Genomic DNA, 21,450 nt, shown 5'->3' with positions numbered 1-21,450 from the left:
GGGGGGGGGAGAATTTCTCCTCCCACCGCTGACTTTCTCAGTGCAACTCAGCAACTTTCAGTCACGCAAATGGAGCTCGACAAACTTTGGCAAAGATTAATTGAGTTTTCTTGGTATGGTAGACTGATAAAAGTTTTAAAAAAGCAAAGGCTGTTCTGTTTTATAACATATCACTATTTGCATTTCAAAATCAAAATACTTTATCATAGTCTGATCCAACTTTATAAAAAAATCATAACAAGGTAATATAGTATTACAAATTTATTTAGTTTCTTCAAAGTAATTTTTCAGCATTGACAATTTCACATATAAAACAACTTCTATGCGTTAAAACCAAAGTATGGATTTTTTTTTAAAATTTAAAGGAAGTGCTGTGTTTTTTTTTTAAACATCTCTCACGAACCAAATTCTTCAGTTATAAAGCTAATAAAAATAAGTGATGCACCACCACATTTTTTTAACACGCAAAATTCATCTCTTTGGGAAACAAGTTGGGTTCTTTTTTTTTTAAATTGTATCATGAAAGATACAGACCTGAAAAAGGTTAAGGTTAAACAATCATACACAAGGCATAAACATTACACAGAGTAATTCAGACATTTTATAAAGAGATCTGGAAAAGTACCTAAAATAGTGATATTTATTTAGTATAAAATTTCAATAATAAAATACTGCTCATAATAAATAAAACCCCATGAGTTTCATTAATACTGTTCTCCCCTTAAAGCTCTCTAGAATGTAATATGATCAGACCTGATCAAAACTCAAATTTTTATTTTTCCTCTGTATGAAGGAGGCAGGTTTACAGGCTTCAGGTCATTCTTTGTTAGAAACAATTTTATTATCAACAAAACACAGAATTCAGGTCAAGGCTCATGCGTAGTTATGGGCAAAAAAAAAAAAATCCCTAACTATGAATAAACCTTATTACAGTAGATTTTAATACCTAAAACATTTGCCTTTTTTGTTAAAACCGAAGAGGAATAAGACTTCTCATGGATTATGAATGCAAAGAGAAAGCTGCCCAAGTTTCCTCAAAAGCTTCTAAATATCTGTGCAGCCGTACTTAATGGTTAACAAAGCTGTTTGTTAGGGAAAGTTAGCTCTATAGGGGGTAGAAGTTCCATCCCCTTTATATGGGCACATTTGATTTCATCCCTGCTCGTCCCATCTGTAGACATGGCAGTTTGGAGCAATTCTTCAGCAGCTGCTCAATTGCAATATGACGGACGTTGAGCTCTGAGGCCAAAGAGTCCTTTTCTTGAACTTGCTGCGTCAGCTCTTCAAACACATCTGCAAGAACATTATTAGGTTAATGCACTTGGTCCCTGTACTTTCATAGAGTTAAGAAGCAGTGCTGAACGGTATTATGAAAGAGACACAGACATTTAAGTGGACTTATGCACAAGAACACCACACTTTTTCTGGTTCCAAAGCAGCTTGGAGTATGCATTGTGAACTGAACAGGTCACCAGTTTATAGTTTTAGGTGACCTGAGCCAAGGTGGATCACTTTGTAACTCAAAATGAAGTTGATTTCAATTTTAACAGAAATAGTGTGGCCAGCAGGACTAGGGAAGTGATCATCCCCCTGTATGCTGTACTGGTGAGGCCGCACTTTGAATACTGTGTTCAGTTTTGCTCCCTCTCTAAAAGAAAGACATTGAGGTGCTGGAGTGTGTCCAAAGAAGAGCAACACAGCTGGTGAAGGGTCTAGAGCACAAGTCTTACAAGGAGCGGCTGAGGCAACTGGGGTTGTTCAGCCTGGGGAAAAGGAGGCTGAGGGGAGACCTTATCGCTCTCTACATCTACCTGAAAGGGGGTTGTAGTGAGGTGGGTGTCAGTCTCTTCTCCCAGGTAACAAATGATAGGACATGAGGAAATGGCCTCAGGTTGCACCAGGGGAGGTTTAGATTGGATAGTAGGAAAAATTTCTTCACTGAAACAGCCATCAAGCACTGGAAGAGGGCTGCCCGGGGAAGTGGTTGAGTCACCATCCCCAGAGGTATTTAAAAGGTGTGTAGATGTGGTGCTTGGGAACATGGTTTAGTAGTGGACTTGGCAGTGTTAGGTTTATGGTTGGACTCAATGATCTTAGAGGTCTTTTCCAATGTAAATAATTCTATGATTACAGTCAAAAAAACCCCTTAAAATAAAATATTGTATTCTTCAAAGTGCCAGTCTGCAACACCCAGAGAGGCTACATAATAAAAGCAACTTGAAGTTTCTGTTTTATATGGAAACATGATAGGTTCAGTTCAAAACTTAACTGACAGGAAAGCCATTACATTTTCTTTTTTTAAACAAGATTTTCTTTATTACAAAGCAACACAAACCCAAAACAGAGTATTGAAAAATTCTCACCCTGGATTTGCTTGAGCAGTTTTTCATTAAGTTGCTTTAACTCTCCAGAAGTCATCATAGTCACTGTAACAATAAAATGTGTTATTAACTACTACCAAAGCCACATAAGTATCCCTAAACAGACTCCTATTTTCTCAATTTGTCATCATTTGTATCCTAATAATCAACATATGTGTGGCAGTAAGTCAGTGGCAACATTATTCATCAATCATTTATGGGAAGTTTGAAAATTCTCTGTTTTATGTTGTCATAGACAAAAATTTACCCCACAGGAAAGCCCTTTCTTCAATGTCAAAAAGCTGGAAACTCAAGTCCCCAAAACAGTAGTGTCCAGAATCAGAATTGCTTGTAAATTGCTTGACACCTTTGAATACTTTACCTTCCTCTGACTGCAAAACATGGTTTCCACAGTGTAACCCCTGCAAGTACATCTCTTTAATTGTGGGCAAGTGGACAATTCTGAGGTAAGTCCTGCTGCATTTGCAAGCCTACAGGAAACAGCTTCCGGACAGAATTTTCAGCACACAGCTACCTGTTTTGGCTATCAAGTTTTGTGCTTTATGCATATAAGAATAATGTACATAGTTTCCACTGAGTACCTCAGTGGCAAATGATGAAGAAAAATCTTAGTTTGATATAAAGACCAGCATATAAAAATAGGTTTACTTCTCACTTTCTCGTGCTATGTTCTTAGTGAGAACTAAAAGATCCTCTGCATTGCTCCTAGTGAGAACTAAAAGATCCTCTGCATTGCTCCTAGTGAGAACTAAAAGATCCTCTGCATCATTCAAAAGGCCTTCTGTATCTCACATTATGTGTACACTTATCATCCTCATTAAAAAAAAATATATATATTAAACCTCAGAGGACGGAATTGTGAAAGTACTCTACGCTGCTGTTGATCAACAGCAACAAGTGGGGAAGCACTGGCCTGCTTCCTAGAAATTCCTCAACCCTGCCATACCTGCTGCTGAGATGCTCTTGGCAGCACGGTGAAAACTGACAATCCTGATCACCACAGGAGGATACAAGGCACTGAAACAAGCTTTAAGACCTTGCAATTTTTAAATATTTTATCTAAACGATGCTGCAGCTTAGCAAAGCTCTCACTGCATACTTGAAGAAAACCTGTGCTGCAAACATGCAGCTTTTTTTCAGAGATTTCTCAGTGCAAGAGGTTTCTATGTTGTAAATTTAAAGCGTAAGTTTTGAAAAGATGGTCTTTACCTACTCACAGGACTATTTGATTATCCTAAGCCTTCTCTTTCAATCTTTCTCACATCTTGCAGTTGTGGGATATTAACTTTCTGTCAGTAGTGCCAGACCAAAGAAGTTGGCAGCAGCTAAAGATAACCTACTTGTTACTCAAGACGTAAGGCCATTTAAGAGTGACACAGATTCACCTTTCTCCTCTAACAGCCAGGTACAGTGGTGCTCCTTCCTACCTTCAGCTATCAATACAATTGAAGATTCCTTTCTTGCATCTTACCACCCTTTAAACTCCATGAAAACCCTGATTGGATTTAATACAGTAATTGACAGCTTCATAAAAATGTCAAGATTTTTTTTCCCCCTTTTATACCCAGTAGTAGGAAGTTACTTCCCATTTCTTCATTATTGTCATCAATATTTCATCAACTGTAGCGGATAGGCAGGTTCACACATTTCGTGTGTGTGCATCACGATAGGACTGTTTCATGTCACATAATTCTGATACAGAAGGAAAAGGGAGAAGGAGCAGAACACCAAATTTAAATGATAAAACATTATTCTAGCTGTAGCCGAGGTAAATTACAAATAAATATTGGCCAAGCTATTTACAATTACATTAACAATAATTTTTTTTTTTTTGTAGACTGCTATGTCATTACAGTGGAGTTATTGCAATAAGAAGGTACCTAATTCTGGCAGAGGAAATCTGACTATATTTTTCTCCAAAATACAAACTTTATATAATCATAGAGTCTCCAAATGAATGTCTTTTAAAGCTAAATACTGCAAAAAGATTAAACAAATACTTGTAATACAAAGCAAAATTGCCTCAAAAGTGCATTATGCAGTCATAACAGAAGAAAAAAATCTGTTACGGTGCTCAAAACAGCTTTATGTTCCCTTGTCCCAAAATCAGAGATCAGAGAAATAAATTCCAAGTCACTAACTTCAGTTAGATAACCCCATAAACCAGGTCAAGCTTTCACAATTCCTCTGTTAAGTGCTGTCCTGGTTTATGTAATCCCAATTTATGACTCCAGAGGACAAGCGGTCAAACAGCACAGCATATCTGTTTCGATTTATGGCTTTAAGACTACTAATTCACTACAAATGCAATATAAAGCATCATACAGCAGTTAAATAATATCTTTTTATAAAGAATGAGAAATGACCAAACTGTGCAAGGACAGGTTTGTTAGTTTGTTAAAAAAACGGGAGCCTAAAGAAACTGATTCCAACTTTTTACAGTACCTCTTTCTCACTCTGTCTTCTGACATTCTGAATTCCATTATCACCTTGTTTTTCATCACCTAGTTTTCCACTGAATATTCACCAGCCTTTGTCTTCTTTCTCAGGTCTTCTGAAACTCAGACACCCTCCCCAATTACTTCCCTCATCTACAAAAGTAAGAGTGGATGTATTCCACTGAGGACCAGGCACTGTTCTAAAAGCAGGATGGTAACTGCAGAGATCTCTAGGAACTTAGTCCAAACACATTTCATATAGGCTGATTCCAGATTCCAATATCCTAGATTTTTCTAAAAACTTCTTCTGGTGACCTTCTTAAATAACTGGAAAACTTATTTTCCACTGCTTTCAGTATCACCACTGTCATCAAAAGATTGCTCAGATCTACTGCTACAGCCTTTAAGAGGACATGGTGGCATAAGGGCCTTCCCATTTTCTTATGCTCAATAAATAGAAAAAAAAAAATTAGTGAAATGCACAAGGAAAGCCTGCTACTATTAAGAATGTTTAACTTCATGTTATTTCACAAGTTTGCTCTGCTACCTTACCTCTAATTTCCCCTATTGCTTAGGGCAGCTCTCTGTAAAATGTAACTCAAGGCACCGCACAAGTTCAGTAAGACAGTTATTTTCAGGAGCTTAGTAATCTCCACAGGCATGACTGTGCAACTGCCAGGACTGACATATTGAAGTGACTGCAATCAACTGTAACAGTAACTTTTTTGTGTAAGTTAGGCATGTCCTGTATCACACCGAGGTATAACTAACAGGAAAATTAAAAAAACAACCAACCAACCCCCCCTCAACCACCAAACCCTCCACACTATTTGCTTAGCCATGTAGCGTTTTTCTTCACAGATTTTACAGTAACTCCAAACTGTTAAAAGCTGGATTTCAGGATGTGAATTAATGCCCTGTGGGGACATTATGTGGCCAAGAGACATTTCAAAGAATGCCCTTGCTTGCTAGGTTGCATGTAAATAGATATATACTTACATTCTTCCCTGCTGTATTGAGGATGCCTTCTATGAACACTGGGAAGTGAATCACCTTCAGCTTTTTCAGCTTTCTGGACTTGGTTGTGATTAGACCACAAAACACTGCTGCAGCAGAAGGTAGCACCTGTTTCTTGTAACACACCAAGTCTGAAATCAGTGGATTCTCTTTGTTCCAAAAGAGTCTGTGAGCAGCCTGAGATGCCTCCAGAATTCCCACCTATCCATTTTGCAGAGTATCTAGGTACTGGGGAGTCAAACTGTGGGAGTAATTTTCTATCAGTCTGATGTCTGAAGTTAAAAAGCTGGTGCTGGGATGTTTTTGAGCTTTCAGGATCAGAGTCTAAATCCTTGTTTTGTGCATACTGTATGATCCAGTTAATTTTTTTGCTCAAGATATTTTTTACTTCTGCATATGGACTTTTAGAGAGTTTTGATCGTGGACAGTCCTGATTTGCTATTAAGTGAAATTTTTCAAAGCAGTCTCTGTGCCCTCTTAAAGATCTTGTATGTAGAAGATCTGACTTTGGTACTCCTGTAAAGACACAATAGAAAAAAGTTCACTTAATGTATACTCAACTGATTTTTCAAAATCTTTACTCACAAGCAACCAAGAAAACAAAAACTTAACTGATCCTTTCCTATTAACAGTCTAATCACTGTAGTAAACAAGGATATGTGATACTCCACAATTTTTGAAGTTCCACTCAGTCTTGAGTCCTTAGCATACGAAGTATTTTGCACATAGTAATCTCTAGTGCAGGAATTATAGATTACCTGCATGTGCCTCTTGGATGATAATGCAGATGAATCAAACTGCTAACTCTGTACATATTGCATCACACCTATGCACAAGTGTGTAAGCTGTAAAACAATCCCAGCTATGTATCGGAAAGTTCTATAGAACAACACTGAAGAGCATTTTGAGAGCAGTCATTCATGCTCCCATCTTCCAGGGATAATGTTAGGAGCCATCTGCTCAACAAATACTGCAGTGTGTGGGCTTGTGTCATACAAGTGGTCAAACATAATTCAGATTTCAGTCTTAGTTTATTACTTTGCATTGGTACAAGCGTTCAGCCTAGCTAGGTAAGTTAGGTCTAATACCGTCAACACTTGCCAACACTAAACTGTCCTGAAATTAATTTCATGTAAGATGGATGTTTATTCTCCTCTTTGCTTGTCCTCCTTCAAAGACTATTCAAATAGCTACAGCAGGTAAGTTACTCAAACCTCAAAGTAATTGATAGTGATCGACATGTTAAAAAGGAACACAATCTGTGAAGATCTACAGTTGGTGAGTGAACAGACGGTATGAGAAATGACTATTTCAGAAAGTTAATAGTACTCCAGTACAAAATAACTTTCTGCAGCTTCAGTGGATATTTATTTTTCTTCAGATTCATCTGTGCAGTAGATTCAGTATCCAAGCCCACAATATTGGACAGTTCGTCATTTATCTGAACACCCAGTATACTACTTGGGAGGTTCCCAATATAATGAAAAACAATTTCATCAAACAAGTTCCTCATCACAAACAACAATATACCTGTGAACCACTGTTTGAAAGTGCTCAATGCTTACTAAAGACAGAATATTTAAATAAACACATGATAATGTAATTTGATCTTTGAAACTAGGCAACATGAACCAAGCTGCAGCCATTTTACCTTTTAGCACAGAAGTAAGTATATAAAAGCAATTAAAATAAAAGAAAAACCAAGAAATGCAACAGGTAAAATTTTATAATAGAGACTTTAATGAGCAATTAGCAGAAAGCTGCATGTTACAACAATCCTCAGTTATATCTGACTTACCCTCTTAAATTCTTGCGGTAAACTTTAAGCCCTCCACCCCAAATGATTAACAAATGATAAGGTGTTAAATGATTAAATTCTGTAAATTCCCAAACTACTCTCAAAAATAAGCTAAAAAAGTAAAATTCTTAACATGAAACTAGTGAAAACAAATCCAAGCACTTCATTTTGATTATCTCATTCGCTGGTAACTGGTGTTTAAAGTTAGGGAGTTCAAACACTGAGAGTAGCCATTATGAACTTTTGATTTTCCACTCTTTGGGCAGCGTTGAAACTCAAGAGCATTACTGTTCTGGTTGAGTTTGTAAGTGTATACACAAAATTTATGGGGCAAAATGACAAAGCGTGGAAAATGAATGAGGACAGTAGTGGAATTTATTTTGTTCTTAGCAGCAGGGGAGAAAGGTAAGGTCATGAAAAGACACTCCTTCTGCCCATGAACTAAGTATTAGAATAAACAAAAACCACATCCCAACCAGAGGTACCTTTTAAGAAGTTCTTCAGCAAAGTACTAAGACAGATGTTGTCTTCATGGGTACAGAGTCAAGATTCTCACTCTGCACCTCAAAGTATCTTTCAACCTCTTTCAGCAAATAGACATTCACTGACTATTCTTAAGCTCTACAGGACCTACTGCCTACCTGCAAGGCTATTTTCCCTCTCTATCTTTACAGGGACTTAAAAAAACCCCAAATAAACATTTCTAGTGAAAACAAGGAAAGAAGTAATTTGTTTCATGACTTATCAGCACAATTTAAATATAGCAAGTCTGCTTAACTCTAGGAGCATGATGGAAACCCTTAAATCTTTAAGCCACAGGGAAGAGCAAACATTGTCAATTGAAGGTATAAGGCATATATTCACAACACTGCAAACCCTACAAAACCAGAATTATTTGTTCAATGTTATTTGCTTTACCCAAGTGATTCTTCAACATGCTACACTGCTGATGCTTACAGCGCTTTCTTTTACTTACAGAAAAAGTCCTCAGATTGGCTGAAAAATAAGTTTTACACAATTTTTCTATATGATAAACACTCAGGAACCCACCTAACAATTTGACCATAAGACGAATGAATGAAGCCAATGTCTTCTGATCACAGGACAGAGTAATCCTGTCTAAAGCAAATAATTGAAGATTTGGCGAAGAAGAGGGAAGAGAACTGCAGAAAGTACAGTTAGTAAGTCTGGGACAAATGTAGTTTTGCACAGATTGTTTCTAGTTCACAGCTGCTAATAGGTACTACCGTCTGTTTTGCCCTCAGGATACCACCCTTTTCCCAACTCAAAAATCAAATATACCTACCAAGTTTTTACTTCTTTATTCCCCCCTGCATCTCCTCCTTCCCCAAAACTAGGGAAAGAACTACTGCAGTGTTTCTATTAAAAACAGAAAAAAATGAATCTTGCAAGTGTAATGAAATATTCCCAGAGCTGGTTCTAGAGGCATGACCTCTTGCAGTTAAGTCCTCTGCCTGGCACATGCGAAGAACCCGGTCAGACTACACTTCCTCACATATATACACTATCACTTTTGGGGCAATCACAAAAGAAACACCTGTACAACAAATGATAGAATACTACAGTATCACTTAAAAAAATTCCTTTGAGGCTTTCTGCTTCATTATTTCAATAAGAATAAATGTTACCTGTCCAATAGGACAAGTGAGACCACACAAAATAAACAACAATTTTAGTTACACAAAAAACCACCAAGTGCAGCATGACTTTATGAAGTCCCATCTGACTTATGTCTAAGCCATAAGCTCAAGATTACTCAAGTCTTTCCTTCTGACAAATTTATCTTTTAAAAGAGTTCTGAACATTGTTAACTTCCCTACTCCAGAGGCACGCTGCTCAAAGAATGCTGTTTTATCAGAACTCAGTGATATTGGGTATTCTTGAAATTAGCAACTGTTGAAGTAATATTTTTTCTTCTGTAAAAGTCTAAGTTTTGCTATTTATATGCCACATATTAGCCATAATGTCACTATTTCTGAACATAGAGCAAGTATTAAAAAACACTTCCAGTATACAGGACCACACTCCCCATTCCACCGCCCCCCTCCCCCCACTTTACATCGTTCCCCATCTCTTACTCCACTGAAAAAAACCAAAAAGGGTCAATCTAAATACTCTTCAATACAGTAAGGAACAGAAAATGTACAAAACCAAAATGGTTTTGTACAGAATTGCTAGCAGATTTGCTTCAGCTTTCACATAACTGGTTTGGATTCCTACTGTAACAAACACATGCAAAAAAATCCTCCAAAACCCAAACCAACCCTCAATCTTTCTTTTGTACTGAGGTGACAGTTCTTTGCTATACAGAGAACATAACATCAGCCACTAACCTTCTGGAATTGCATCCCAAGAGCTGAGCATTCACAGCAGCTGCTGTGCCAGCACAAACTAGTAATGACGTACAAGTATTACAGCAAGTAAGAGTACGTTTCTTTGACACAAATCCTTCTGTTGCGGGCAATACCATCACCTTTACAAGGCAGAAAAGATGCCTATTTCTTTTTGGTAAGACTTAATACTCCATTCAGCTTACTTCATATTTTTTCCTTCATCACAACTGCAGAAAAATCTACCAGCTGGTAAACTGGCATGGATCAAACAAATGATATACAAAGATGATTCAGTCTTAGAAGACACATTACTTTATTCAACACCATACACAAGGAGATGAATAAAGCAAGGTAGGACTTCTGTACATTAAAAGAAGTAATATCGTAATTTTGATGAACAGCTATTGTGAATTATGGGGATTTTCACAGGGTTTCAGTTTTGTCTCAACATCCCTGTTTGCTAATACCCATCTCAACCTTTTTATTTTTAGGCTAGTTCTTCAAGTCAGCAATCATACAACCATCAACATTTCCCCCCCCACACACATTTTTAGGTATGTGTACATTTGTCCTTTATCTTACTTTCCAAGAAGAGGATTGCAGACTATGTCCAAGTATGTCCTACCCTTCATACTTATTTTTTCAGAGAAGGAAAAAGAACTGCAAAAAGCAGCAAAAAGCCCACAACCATCAAGAGCAGGAACGCTTTATCTGCAGGAAAAAAAAAAAAATCCACCTAAATTCAGTAACATCTAGAAGACCATATCTAACTTAAGACAGCAGACGCTATTAGGAAACAAGCTCATGCCAGAGATGATTCCTCAAGTGAACAAGATTCACAGGATAATGCCAAACCTCAAGACAAATCATAAAAGAATCTCAGTAAGTGTTTACCATCCATTATTTGCTTCTGATTCTGGTAACCCATATGTCCTAGATGAAATAGGAATGGTATCAAATTACCCAGCAGTATCTTTCTATGTTGAGCACTTGTGAGAACAGGGCTGCTTACTGAAGAGCCTAGTATTTTGGGGAGAGGGGGCAGGGGGGAAGTGGAGCATTTCAATTTTAAAGCTATGCAAGGCAGAAACTCTTCCTCTATACTGGTAGAGTTCTCAACATACTGAGTCCTAATCCAGTCGTGCAAAATAATTTTGTAAATAAATGACTAGCAATTACACAATTTATAAAGTAGTATACATTTTTGTAACTTCTAGTTATTCGTAAGCGCAAAGTAGCAGAGAGCAGGGAGACTATTTACCATATAACCAGGTGTGTAATCACATCTCAATAAATTCCACTCCATTTTAAAGCACTTGTATGTGAAAGTAAATCAGTTTCCATCATATTAAAATCTGTTTGGTTTTTTTTTTTTTTAAGGGAAGAAGTCCATAAAGACTTTACTTGTGCCCTTGCAACTGGTTCATTGAACTATGTATACTCTTCTTCATGATAAAGATACAGAACTACATTGAAATGTTTGCTCACATTTATATATAAAGCTGGCTAGAATAGCTGTCTTATTTGGGGATTATAATAATAATAAAGAAGTTAAATTCAAAAGGAATGCTCTTGAATTCCCAGACTACTTCACATCCCGTCACAAACAAATATTTTCATTAAAAAAAAAGAAAATCAGTGATCATTAGCCTGCTTGTTTATCTTCCACAGTGGTTTGGTTTTGTTTTTTTTTTTTTCCACTTGTTATTCTTTTTTTAAAAACCTTCTTATTTGGTCTTTCAGCTCCATCAGCTGGAAATAATGTTAAAGAAAGCGTGCATTCCCTTCTTAGCAATTTGTAATGCAATGCTGGAAACTAATTGTTTTTGCAATGGTGAATAACCTTAGCTTGAACAGCTGAAGAGGAAAAAAACCCCAGAATTTAAGATGAAGTGAACTAAAATTAACAAGAATACTTCTAGACACATGAATAGTCAATTATAAGTTTGTACTACATTAGTTAAAGCCATATTAAAGTCCCTTTAAAGAATTTATAAATACTTATGGGTAAGATTTATACCTGACCATAGAGAAAGAAAAAGAAAAGCTGCCTTCTCAGTGTAACACTGGCATCCACCACATATATAGCTTCCATAAACGTGTAAAGTACATGTGGTTATTAAGGACAGTCAAAGGAGAGTGAATGCACTTCATAACACAAATTTGTATAGTACTGGCAACATGGGTGAAATTAACTGTTTAAGTCAGAACACTTAGAAAAGGTACACCTGTATTTTTAGCTAGTTGTGGAGGCTCCCTTCATAGCCAGTGAAGAAACGCTTCTCGGGCGGAACTCACCTCATCTTAAATAGTTACCTCTAGAAAGATTTGTGATAGGCACCTATGCTTTTTCCTTTAATCCTAAGCAAGCATGAACCCTTGTGAAGGGCACCAGTCTGTGGCTGCCTACTTTAGGAGCCTCGGCCTTCACTACACATTCTGAAACGTCCCGGCTGCTGCTCCCCTCTGCTGTCCACCTCGCATGCACACAGTATCGCTCTGTGAACAGGCATATTTAGCCAGCTCACAAAACAGCTCCTGAACATCTGCTAGTGTCCACTAGGAACACAAAGATCAGATGAGCTCAAGTTTGGTTTACCTAGTGTACAGCGCTAAGACCTGCAGCAGACAGGGAAATGCTTCACAAGACATTAAATGTTCATGTCTATTTTAAGCCACTGCTGCATCTTAGTCTGCTTATTAAGAGTGCTGAAAGAGGGGGGTTCTTATAATAGAAAAGCAGGTCCCAAGACCTGTTCAAAATACATTAAATAAAACCAGCCCATGATAACCTAAGACAGCAAGTCATCCACACGTTCAAATGACAAGAGCTGGGGAAAACTGATACGCTTCAGTTGTACAATTCTGCCAACACTGAAAAATGGGATGTTTAGAGACATATACATCTGCCTGACAAGACTTAAAGCCAACTACTATTTTTAAGTGTATGCATGCAGTTTCATTTGAGAGTTAAATCTTATGATTTATGAGATTGGCTAGAAGGAAAATGCCAGTGCCATTCATTAACTTCCAAAACCAGACACCTGGTAAAGACTAGATATCATCTTGTTCATAAATTAAAGTTCTCTCCTCACTTTCATATGATAAAGCCAGTGCATTCCATACATCAAGTGTGCACACAAATCATCTCCCACTGCATTTCTATTAGCTCATTTGTATTTTAGTACATAGCAAAGACATACTATATAAAACAGAACAGACATCCAACTGACCCTTTAAACACATTTTCAAAATTCATGTTCCCTTATAAACTACTTCACTAAGAGGAGACTTTACTACTGTATTAGACAAGCCAATACATTCTGATGAAAACTTTACTGCAGGAGCTACTATGTTAAAGATGTCTCACACTTTGGAAGAAAAAAATCAATTAAACTGACCTTGAAGAGAATGGAAGCCATGAGACAGTATTTCTGTATTCTGGATGATGCCAGGTAAGTAACATTAACTGCTCAATTTGCTTGTTTGCCTGTACAAACCTCCCAAATTTACACATAGAAAATGCAAGAATGTACTTTTAGAACTAGCCACACAGCTCTACTATTACTCAGCGGTACTTATATGGCACTTAGAAGATTAAGAATAGCACCACCAACTATGTTTGGACTTGAATTCGTAGTTAAGAGGTTTACTGGAAACTGCAGCATGTTCCACAAGTCCATTCAAGTTTGCAGATATGAGTCATACCCCTGGACTGCAAATGTTACCCTGAAACAAGTTCTCATCTGTCTAGCCTAAAGGGCAGTGATGAAACTTTTTAGCTTTTGTTGCCAGAATAATACATTTTATTGGTTATTATTTCATTAACATTGAAAAAAAGAAGGATGTGTAATTATTTTGGAACAGAATGAAATTAAAACAGCAGTTTCCAACCCTTTCAGCTATACTGTACAACCCATTTTATTTCAGTGAGATATTCTTCTGTAGGGTCTAAGAAGAAAAAAGTGAAATTTGAGTGTTTATAGCTTTTAACAACTAAACCACTTTTTTTTTATTTTTAAGATGAACATAAAGAACACAGAATGATGATATTACACAAGATTTTATAGACCTTAATAGGAAAAAAGCTATGCAATAAGACAGATTTTTTTATATCATCTTTGTCTCAGCCTGGAGACTAGGATGCACCAACCTGACGTTGAAATTGCCTCAAATGCTATGAGCCTATCAGCACTTTAAAGGATCATGGAAGTGTAATTAATAAACATAAATCAGGGGAATAGACGCCCAGTATTTACACTATCTCTTCTTTTTATTACAAGACCTGGGATACAGACCATCATTTGCTATTCAGCTGTTGTTCAACTTTAAAAAGAAATGGAAGCAAGCCGGTTTGCTTGTCAGCTAGCATTCTCCAAGATGTTATCGTAGCTAGCAGCATCAGATAAGCAAAAGAGTAAATAAAAGTCAGCTCAATCAGGTTTTCCCCTTCTATTATGGTTTTGTCTGTTACAAACCCTTTAATTTCAAGAAACTCACAGATTTTTAAATAATTCTGCATTAAGACATACCCGCATGAAACCAGGTTCAGACAGATACATTATCTGTGACAAGTAATGTAAAACTAAACCGTAATTATTACAGAATTTCAACTTTGAAACCTTCAGAGACAAGTCTGATGTTTGAACAAATACATTCAGGTATTAAGTTCCTGAAGCTGGGATTTCCATAGGCATTGTCCAGAGGATCACAAAGCGTTCATTACCGAAGAACACATCTGTATTGCACAATGCATTCCCACGTGAAGATATCTGAACTCTAAACACCACCACAGGCAGCACAACTGCTTAGCACTCTAGTCGCCTCTACGTGCTCTGTGAAACATGGGCTAGATAGTTACATCCTCCTAACAGGAGAATTAGAGCATAGTCAGGTATCTCTGTATAGCACCGCATTCTTATGTGGAAATCCTACAACTGGAATTTCAAAGCAGCTTGTAGGGACGCCATATTCAGGCAGAGGGTTTTGTTTTGTTGATACATACACATACAGACAGGTTTTATACATAGACACACGTATATTTTTATGTGTTCATATATTTTCCCCCCCAACCACCAGTTAAACCTGCAGATCTGTTGTTAGTATTACATATTTGCTACCAGAGTTCAGTTAATCATTTTCCCATATTATAATGAAATTAAAAAGAAGAAATTTGTCTCAAACTGACAGAAAACACATGATTTCCTGGCTTATGCAATTCAGTTACACATGAATTTAAAACATTTCCTATTTCAATCCAGAGATTACTGTGCCGCCTTCACAGGAAAACAAAACAGTACACAATCTCTGATGTTCACTTTGTCTGCACAAGGCAAACAAAAGCAAACATCAAACTCCAGCAGACCCACACCACCAGGATATTCTAAACCCCATCTAGAACTTTAAAACCACTGTACAGAATCAGCTTCATTTCTCACATATGAAATAATAAATGACCATTTTAAGTATTTTGCATATTTTAAAGGCTCATGTTAGCATTCTGATGTGCTAAATCACCTGATAATGATCCTTCAGACACAAAAGCCAGTTTTGCAATAAAGTATGTATGTGTAGCTCAGTCCACTGAGCTTCCCTGAGCATGAATCCTCAAACTGAGTGAGCTGCAAGAGCAAGTGCAACAGGGACAAAAATACTGCCCTTTCAAGACACGCTCCCCTAACCCGTTTAGACTGAAGATTAGCACTACTGAACTATGCTAAGTTACTCTTTCCCTGTTCCTCAAGAAAAGTTGATGACACATAACAGGAGGAAGTTTAAACCTGCATCTTGACTTTCTGTTTCTGTATGCCCACATTCCCTTTCCTCCTTACTTTGCCAATACTCCTTAAGTCAACTTCAGAGAAACAGACCCTATAATCCATATATATCACTTCTGAATAAATTCTGTGACAGACACCACAGCTAAACTCCAAGCTGCACTCAAACCAGCAGTTTCTGTGAATTAACTAAACTTAGTAAGAAGCACAATCACATTTTAGGCTAAGCTATCATTTTATTTTATTAAAAGTCTAAAATCTAGTATTAAAAAAATTACGATGGAGTCATGATTTCTGATAAAAAACATAAAGGTTTTATGACACAGTAACTAACTTCCTCATTCAGAATTATTTAAGGCAGACCACAGATTAAGCCTTCTGTATAGTGGTCTCTATAAAGGACTATAAGAATAATTTGATTTTTTTTTGTTTTTATCAATTATGTATCATTATCGAGCTATTGTCCAAACATAATAAAGGTTACAAAAATACACTCAACATCAGGAAGGTAAAGGCTGAAATACATCACAACACTGATCCAGGAAGAAATCTGTTGAGTCATTACTGTTGGGGATTGTCTACGACTTGTTCATTTCGAATTACTCATCTTACTTAACCAAGACGATCAACGTTACTGTCTACACGCAAGCAAACATGTACTGCTGTTGAACTCACAGATGTCAGAAGACACAATGATTCACCAATACTAAACTATAATGTAATTAAGTGCAGCTAAGTAAATTATATTTCTATAGTGTTTTGTTTATATACCTTTGAGAAAGTCTGTTTCAGAGGCAGTTCAGATGGCTAAGCCTTGGGCTAGATCAGTTTCAAGTGTGTGGATTTACCTTAGACAGCTTTAAGCAATCAGATACTGGCACAAAGGGAAACAGAACTGTTCTCAAGAGTTTTGTTAAAGCACTAGAATATAACACCCTTTTAAAAAAGGAAATTGGGAAACCTGCTTCCAGCATTTCATACATGGAAGTTAACAGGGTGCTGCAAACAGTGGGAGTACTTAAGCATGCTGCAAGATGCTAAGCTGTGACTAATAGCCTGTCTGTTCTTCAACAGCAGTGATTTCCTGCTTCACTTAGGGAGAAGTTATGCATGCACATCAACACTAAAAATGAGCAAGCCTTAAAGCACTGACCTAGCTGTTGCATTAATATCTTTTTAGAATAGCCTGTTTCACTTCCTGAATTACTTAAAAATATATGTATGTGTTTTAATTGCTTGGATTTTTAAATATGATGTTAAATAAAAAGGCAAACTATTAGTGAGAAAGACACTTATTTGTAAGTGTAGGATAGCACATCTACAGAGTTATACAACTTACAGTTGACCCTGTTCAACAAGTAGCTATGTTATAATGTATCTGAACTGCATTAAAATATAATTTTAATAATAATATATATACAATATAATATATATATTTTAATAATAATGTAAGATTTAGGTTAGATATTAGGAAAAATTTTTTTACTGAGAGTGTTGTCAAACATTGGAATGGGCTGCCCAGGGAAGTGGTTGAGTCACCATCCCTGGAGGTATTAAAAAATCGAGTGGATGGGGTACTTCAGGACATGGTTTAGTGGGCATGGTTGATGGTTGGACTCGATGATCTTGAAGGTCTTTTCCAACCTAAATGATTCTACAATTCTATAAGCAGGAGGCTAGTATGAAAACATCCAGTATAAAATTCTGAGTTAGTGAATTATCCATTTCATTCCTTACCCAGGGTTGCCAAAAGATTACTTTAGATGTATATAAATCATAGTCTTTATCACAGGAAATACAGGAATGCAGTAGATATGTCAAAAGTAGGTAGGAAGAATGTGACCATGGATATGGTAAGGGGCTGGCTCACGCAGTGGTTCAGCTAAGAAGTCTTATAAAGATTCTTTATAAAAAGTCACTTACACAATCTCCACCGCCCTTAAATGTCCTCTCCCTATAAGAGCAGTAACGGTATATCTTTTCAAAGTGGTACACAGAAGACAGAATATCAGAAGTTAAGATATTTTGATGCTATAATGATCAAAGATATTAATACTTTTCTTTTACTATGCAAAATAAAAGATTAAGAATATAACAGTGAATGTCATTTCAGATGAGCTTTCATCAGTATTCTATTCAAGTAGTCTTAAAATTAATCACAAATTTAGAAGATTATGCAAAGTAGTCTGCTGCACAGACTAAGTCTTTACTATTAAAGTCTACTTAGAGTTCTGGGGCGGGGGGGAGGGGGGGGGGGGCGGCGGCGGGATATTCCAGCTAAAACATATGATCATTTTGTAAAGTAATACCCATAACAAGTAACTTTGACAAATCCACAGCTTATGTTAAATAATGGAGCAATCCAGCAGTTTTTTAATGCATCCTGTTTTATTTGTTTCAACACTTCCAAAACAAAACTAGATTCTGAATGTAATGGAAGTACTTAATTCTCATTATGGCAATATGTTTTTTTTCTCATTTTAAAGCCTAGAGAAGAAACATCTTTACTTCATACTGAGAACCATAAGCCTATCATTTTAAAGCAGTAAGAAAACTCAAGCAGATTGACAGGCTGTCTTGGGTTAGATAGTTGCCCTGTGTTTTACCAAAAAAGTACAAATACACAAGCACGTCTCTTGTAAACAAAAGCATAAAGCTTGCAAATTATTACTGAACTATGAAAGCATCATTCAGATTAAAATATATTGCCTCTAGTAGCAACAAAGCCTTTAAAGGCATCTTTTTTTAAAAAAATCAAACCAGAACTAAGTATTTAAAAGTGATTCCAATTTGCTAATGCATTTTTCAGATTTCTGTAAGGTAAGAACAAAATTTTATTACCTATACATTCCTTAAAAGTCAGATGCACAATAGAAACAGTGTATGAAATACATACCCTTACAGCCCCCTACATTCCAGTCAGTTTTATGCTTCTAGGGTTCAGAATAAGCAACCAGGTCACTGGGTACAGTGCTCATACCTCATAGCACTTTCCCCTCAGAAAGACTTCATCTTAAGACCTTTAGTGTACTCCCATATATGTCAGAGACACAGCAAAGCTTACTGTCTGTCATCAAGAAATGGGACTATTCACGTAACAGCGTTAAGATCTTCATATTCAATTGCTCCACACCAATACAGATTACTCTAGGTAGTCACATGTAATACAATTGGTAAATACTACTTTATATAACTGGAATCAAGCAACAATATTTACACTTTCAAAAAATACTTATTTGACTTAAAAAAGGGAAATAACTCATTTACTGCTCATTCATGCCCAACACTTGATTCATGCATGAAAAGCAGCAACAAGATAGGTAAATTCTTTAGCAAAACAAGGTTTGAAATTCTGAAAATACCATTTTGGAGGCCAGAGACTATGCTTACAAGATTAGTCTTTTAAAAGATGGACAAAATTCCCACTTTATAATTTGCAAACTTTAAGAAGCTTTGACAATGAACTTGGTTTTATCATATTACATGTATTGTCACCCTATGAAGGCAAAAATAAATAACTCTCTGATTACTTCTAGTGAAAGTGAAACATTGATCTGCTTCTAAAAAACCCCTGTTGTGCTTTAAAATTTGCAATTTAAGTAAGTTTTATACATAGACCCCTCTAACTATTGAACAAAAATCCTGAATAAAGGCAGGAGACAAACTCCTGCCGATCTGAGTTAACACCAGAGGTCTAATACCAGAAGGTGAAATTAACACCAGGACATTTCAGAAGCTCTCGAAAGGTGGGTACATCTTTACACCTAGGGGAGCAGGCACTAGAGCAGCTAGGGCACCCACCTTCGCTGGAAATGAGCCACTTGGGAACGTAACAAACTAGTTTGGCCAGCAAGAAAACTTTCTAAGCATACATGTTTTCAAACCTAAGCCTTTATGAAAGCTTTCAGGTAAGCTCAATTCACACTCGGCTCCAAGCTAAGCAGTCTGTGACCAAAATTTGACGAAGATGACTCGCTTTAAAACGTTACCTTCGATGTTCAGCTCAAAACAAACGTGGCAGAACGAGAGCGTTTCCTTCTCAGTCCCCAGCTTGCAGACACTGCAGACGTTGTCATCGTCCAAGTCGATGCTCACAAACTGCTCTTCGTTCATAGTGCCCTTGGGGGGTGACGACAAGGGACGGGACCGTTATTTCAACCGCCACCCCGGCGAAGCACCGGCCGCCCCGCGCCTGGGGAGGCGGCCGGCGGCACCACACGCCGCCCGCCGGGCCCCGGTCCCGGACCGGCCCGACACGCCGGACCGAGAGCGGAACGAGGGAGGGAGCGTCCCGGGAAAGTTTCTTCCTCAGAGCGCGGAGGGGGGAGGGGGGCGGCGCGGTCAGCGGTTAGGTCGCACAGCGACCGAGCCCTCCGGCCGCCTTCCCGCCCGCGCACCCCTCCTTTCGTCCGGAGGCTACCCCGTCCCGTCCCGCTCCCCGCCAAGCTCCATCCTCAGGCTCCTCATCACCCACCCACCGCCCGCCTCCGCGCACCAGCGGCACGGACGCTCCGCCACCGCTAGAACCGCCCCGGCCCCGCTCACCGCCGCGCCGTTCCCCGCCGCCGCCCGCCCCAGCGCCGCGCTCCACTATTGTTCGGCCGCCAGCGCCTCCACCGCCGGAGCTCGGCGCCGGGCACCGCCCGCCGCTTCCGGCCGAGACCACGGCTCCTGCGGGGGGGTGGAGGGGGTGGGCCCTAGAGCCGCGCTCCGCCGCACCTCAGCGGCTGACGTCGCCTCAGAGCAGGGCCATGAAGGGCGGTGAGGCGGAAGGAGCGAGCGGCTGCCGCCTCCCCGCCCCTCCGCGCGGCCACAGCCACCGGGAGCTCCCCTGCTCCCCGGCAGTATTGGGCTCTCCCAGAGCGCGGCTGCGGTGCCTCCCCCGCGCGGGGGAACGGGGGCGGGGCGGGGGGATGAGGGGAAGTCCGCCCGGCGCGGCGGCAGCCCCGCCCCCCGCCCCGCCCCGTCCCGGGGGAGCGGGCGAGCGGGCGAGCGGGCGAGCGGGCGAGCGGGCGAGCGGGCGAGCGGGCGAGCGGGGGAGCGGGCGGGCGAGCGGGGGAGCGGGCGGGCGAGCGGGGGAGCGGGCGGGCGAGCGGGGGAGCGGGCGGGCGAGCGGGGGAGCGGGCGGGCGGGCGGGCAGGCATGATCCGTGTGGCGGTGCTGATACCTCGTTTGGGACCTAGTTCTGCAGTTATCCCAGCGTACATTTGCATTTAATTAGCTGGTGATACATGATACGGAGTGCCCTCGGGATTTGTGTTGATTAGGTTTTGTTAGAAATGCAAAAAAAAAAAAAAAAAGTGTAGGAATTGAGGCCAGGGTGGGTTTGCCGAACGGCAGGGAGGGAATAAAGTCAAGATCTGCTGCCACGCGTGTGTGCACAGAACTGGCAAATCTGTGCTGAATTTTAGCTATGTCCTTTCATGGCTCAGGATGGGATTACTCTAGCCTGAGCTTCCCAGGAAATAATTGCTCCTCAGGGATTGTTGTTGGGTTTTGCTTCATGTACTTATGGAGGAAGGAAAGAAAAAAGTTAACTGTTGAACGGGGTTAAAAGTTGGTGTGCATGGAAGGCAGGAGATGGAGGAGAAAGGGGAATGTGCATAAGAGAGAAACAGTCTTTAAGTCCCAAGTATACATATTTGACGTGATGGAAAATACCAAGAACAGGCTGTAAGTATGACC

General features: G+C 39.0%; 1 protein-coding gene across 2 annotated transcripts; it reads right to left on the bottom strand.

The window, feature by feature from the left end:
* Positions 1-246: 246 nt before the first annotated feature.
* Positions 247-20,639, bottom strand: C8H21orf91 (chromosome 8 C21orf91 homolog). 2 transcript variants are annotated; one of them, XM_052794643.1, is made up of 5 exons: positions 20,311-20,639; positions 19,755-19,884; positions 5,819-6,352; positions 2,364-2,426; positions 247-1,293 (listed from the first exon to the last, which is right to left on the bottom strand). In XM_052794643.1, the coding sequence occupies exons 2-5, from the start codon at positions 19,876-19,878 to the stop codon at positions 1,133-1,135; spliced, it is 882 nt and encodes a 293-aa protein (XP_052650603.1). In that variant the 5' UTR covers positions 19,879-19,884; positions 20,311-20,639; the 3' UTR covers positions 247-1,132. The 2 variants fall into 2 exon arrangements, with proteins under 2 accessions (XP_052650603.1, XP_052650604.1); XM_052794644.1 differs by lacking the exon at positions 20,311-20,639 and adding an exon at positions 20,244-20,302.
* Between the last annotated feature and the right edge of the window lie 811 nt (positions 20,640-21,450).

This window comes from Harpia harpyja, chromosome 8 (genome assembly GCF_026419915.1).
Source record: "Harpia harpyja isolate bHarHar1 chromosome 8, bHarHar1 primary haplotype, whole genome shotgun sequence".
In the NCBI taxonomy this organism is placed as follows: Eukaryota; Metazoa; Chordata; class Aves; order Accipitriformes; family Accipitridae; genus Harpia; species Harpia harpyja.
Note: the sequence above shows the minus strand (reverse complement) of the source record. Positions and strands in the feature narration are given on the sequence as shown.

Excerpts from the sequence above, each read along its gene's own strand:
- C8H21orf91 (XM_052794643.1), bottom strand. The coding sequence starts at position 19,878 with ATGAACGAAGAGCAGTTTGTGAGCATCGACTTGGACGATGACAACGTC. Across the intron at positions 2,427-5,818 it reads TCAATACAGCAGGGAAGAAT|TGACTATGATGACTTCTGGA; the intron begins GTAAGTATATAT and ends TTATTGTTACAG. Across the intron at positions 1,294-2,363 it reads ACTGCTCAAGCAAATCCAGG|ATGTGTTTGAAGAGCTGACG; the intron begins GTGAGAATTTTT and ends ATGTTCTTGCAG.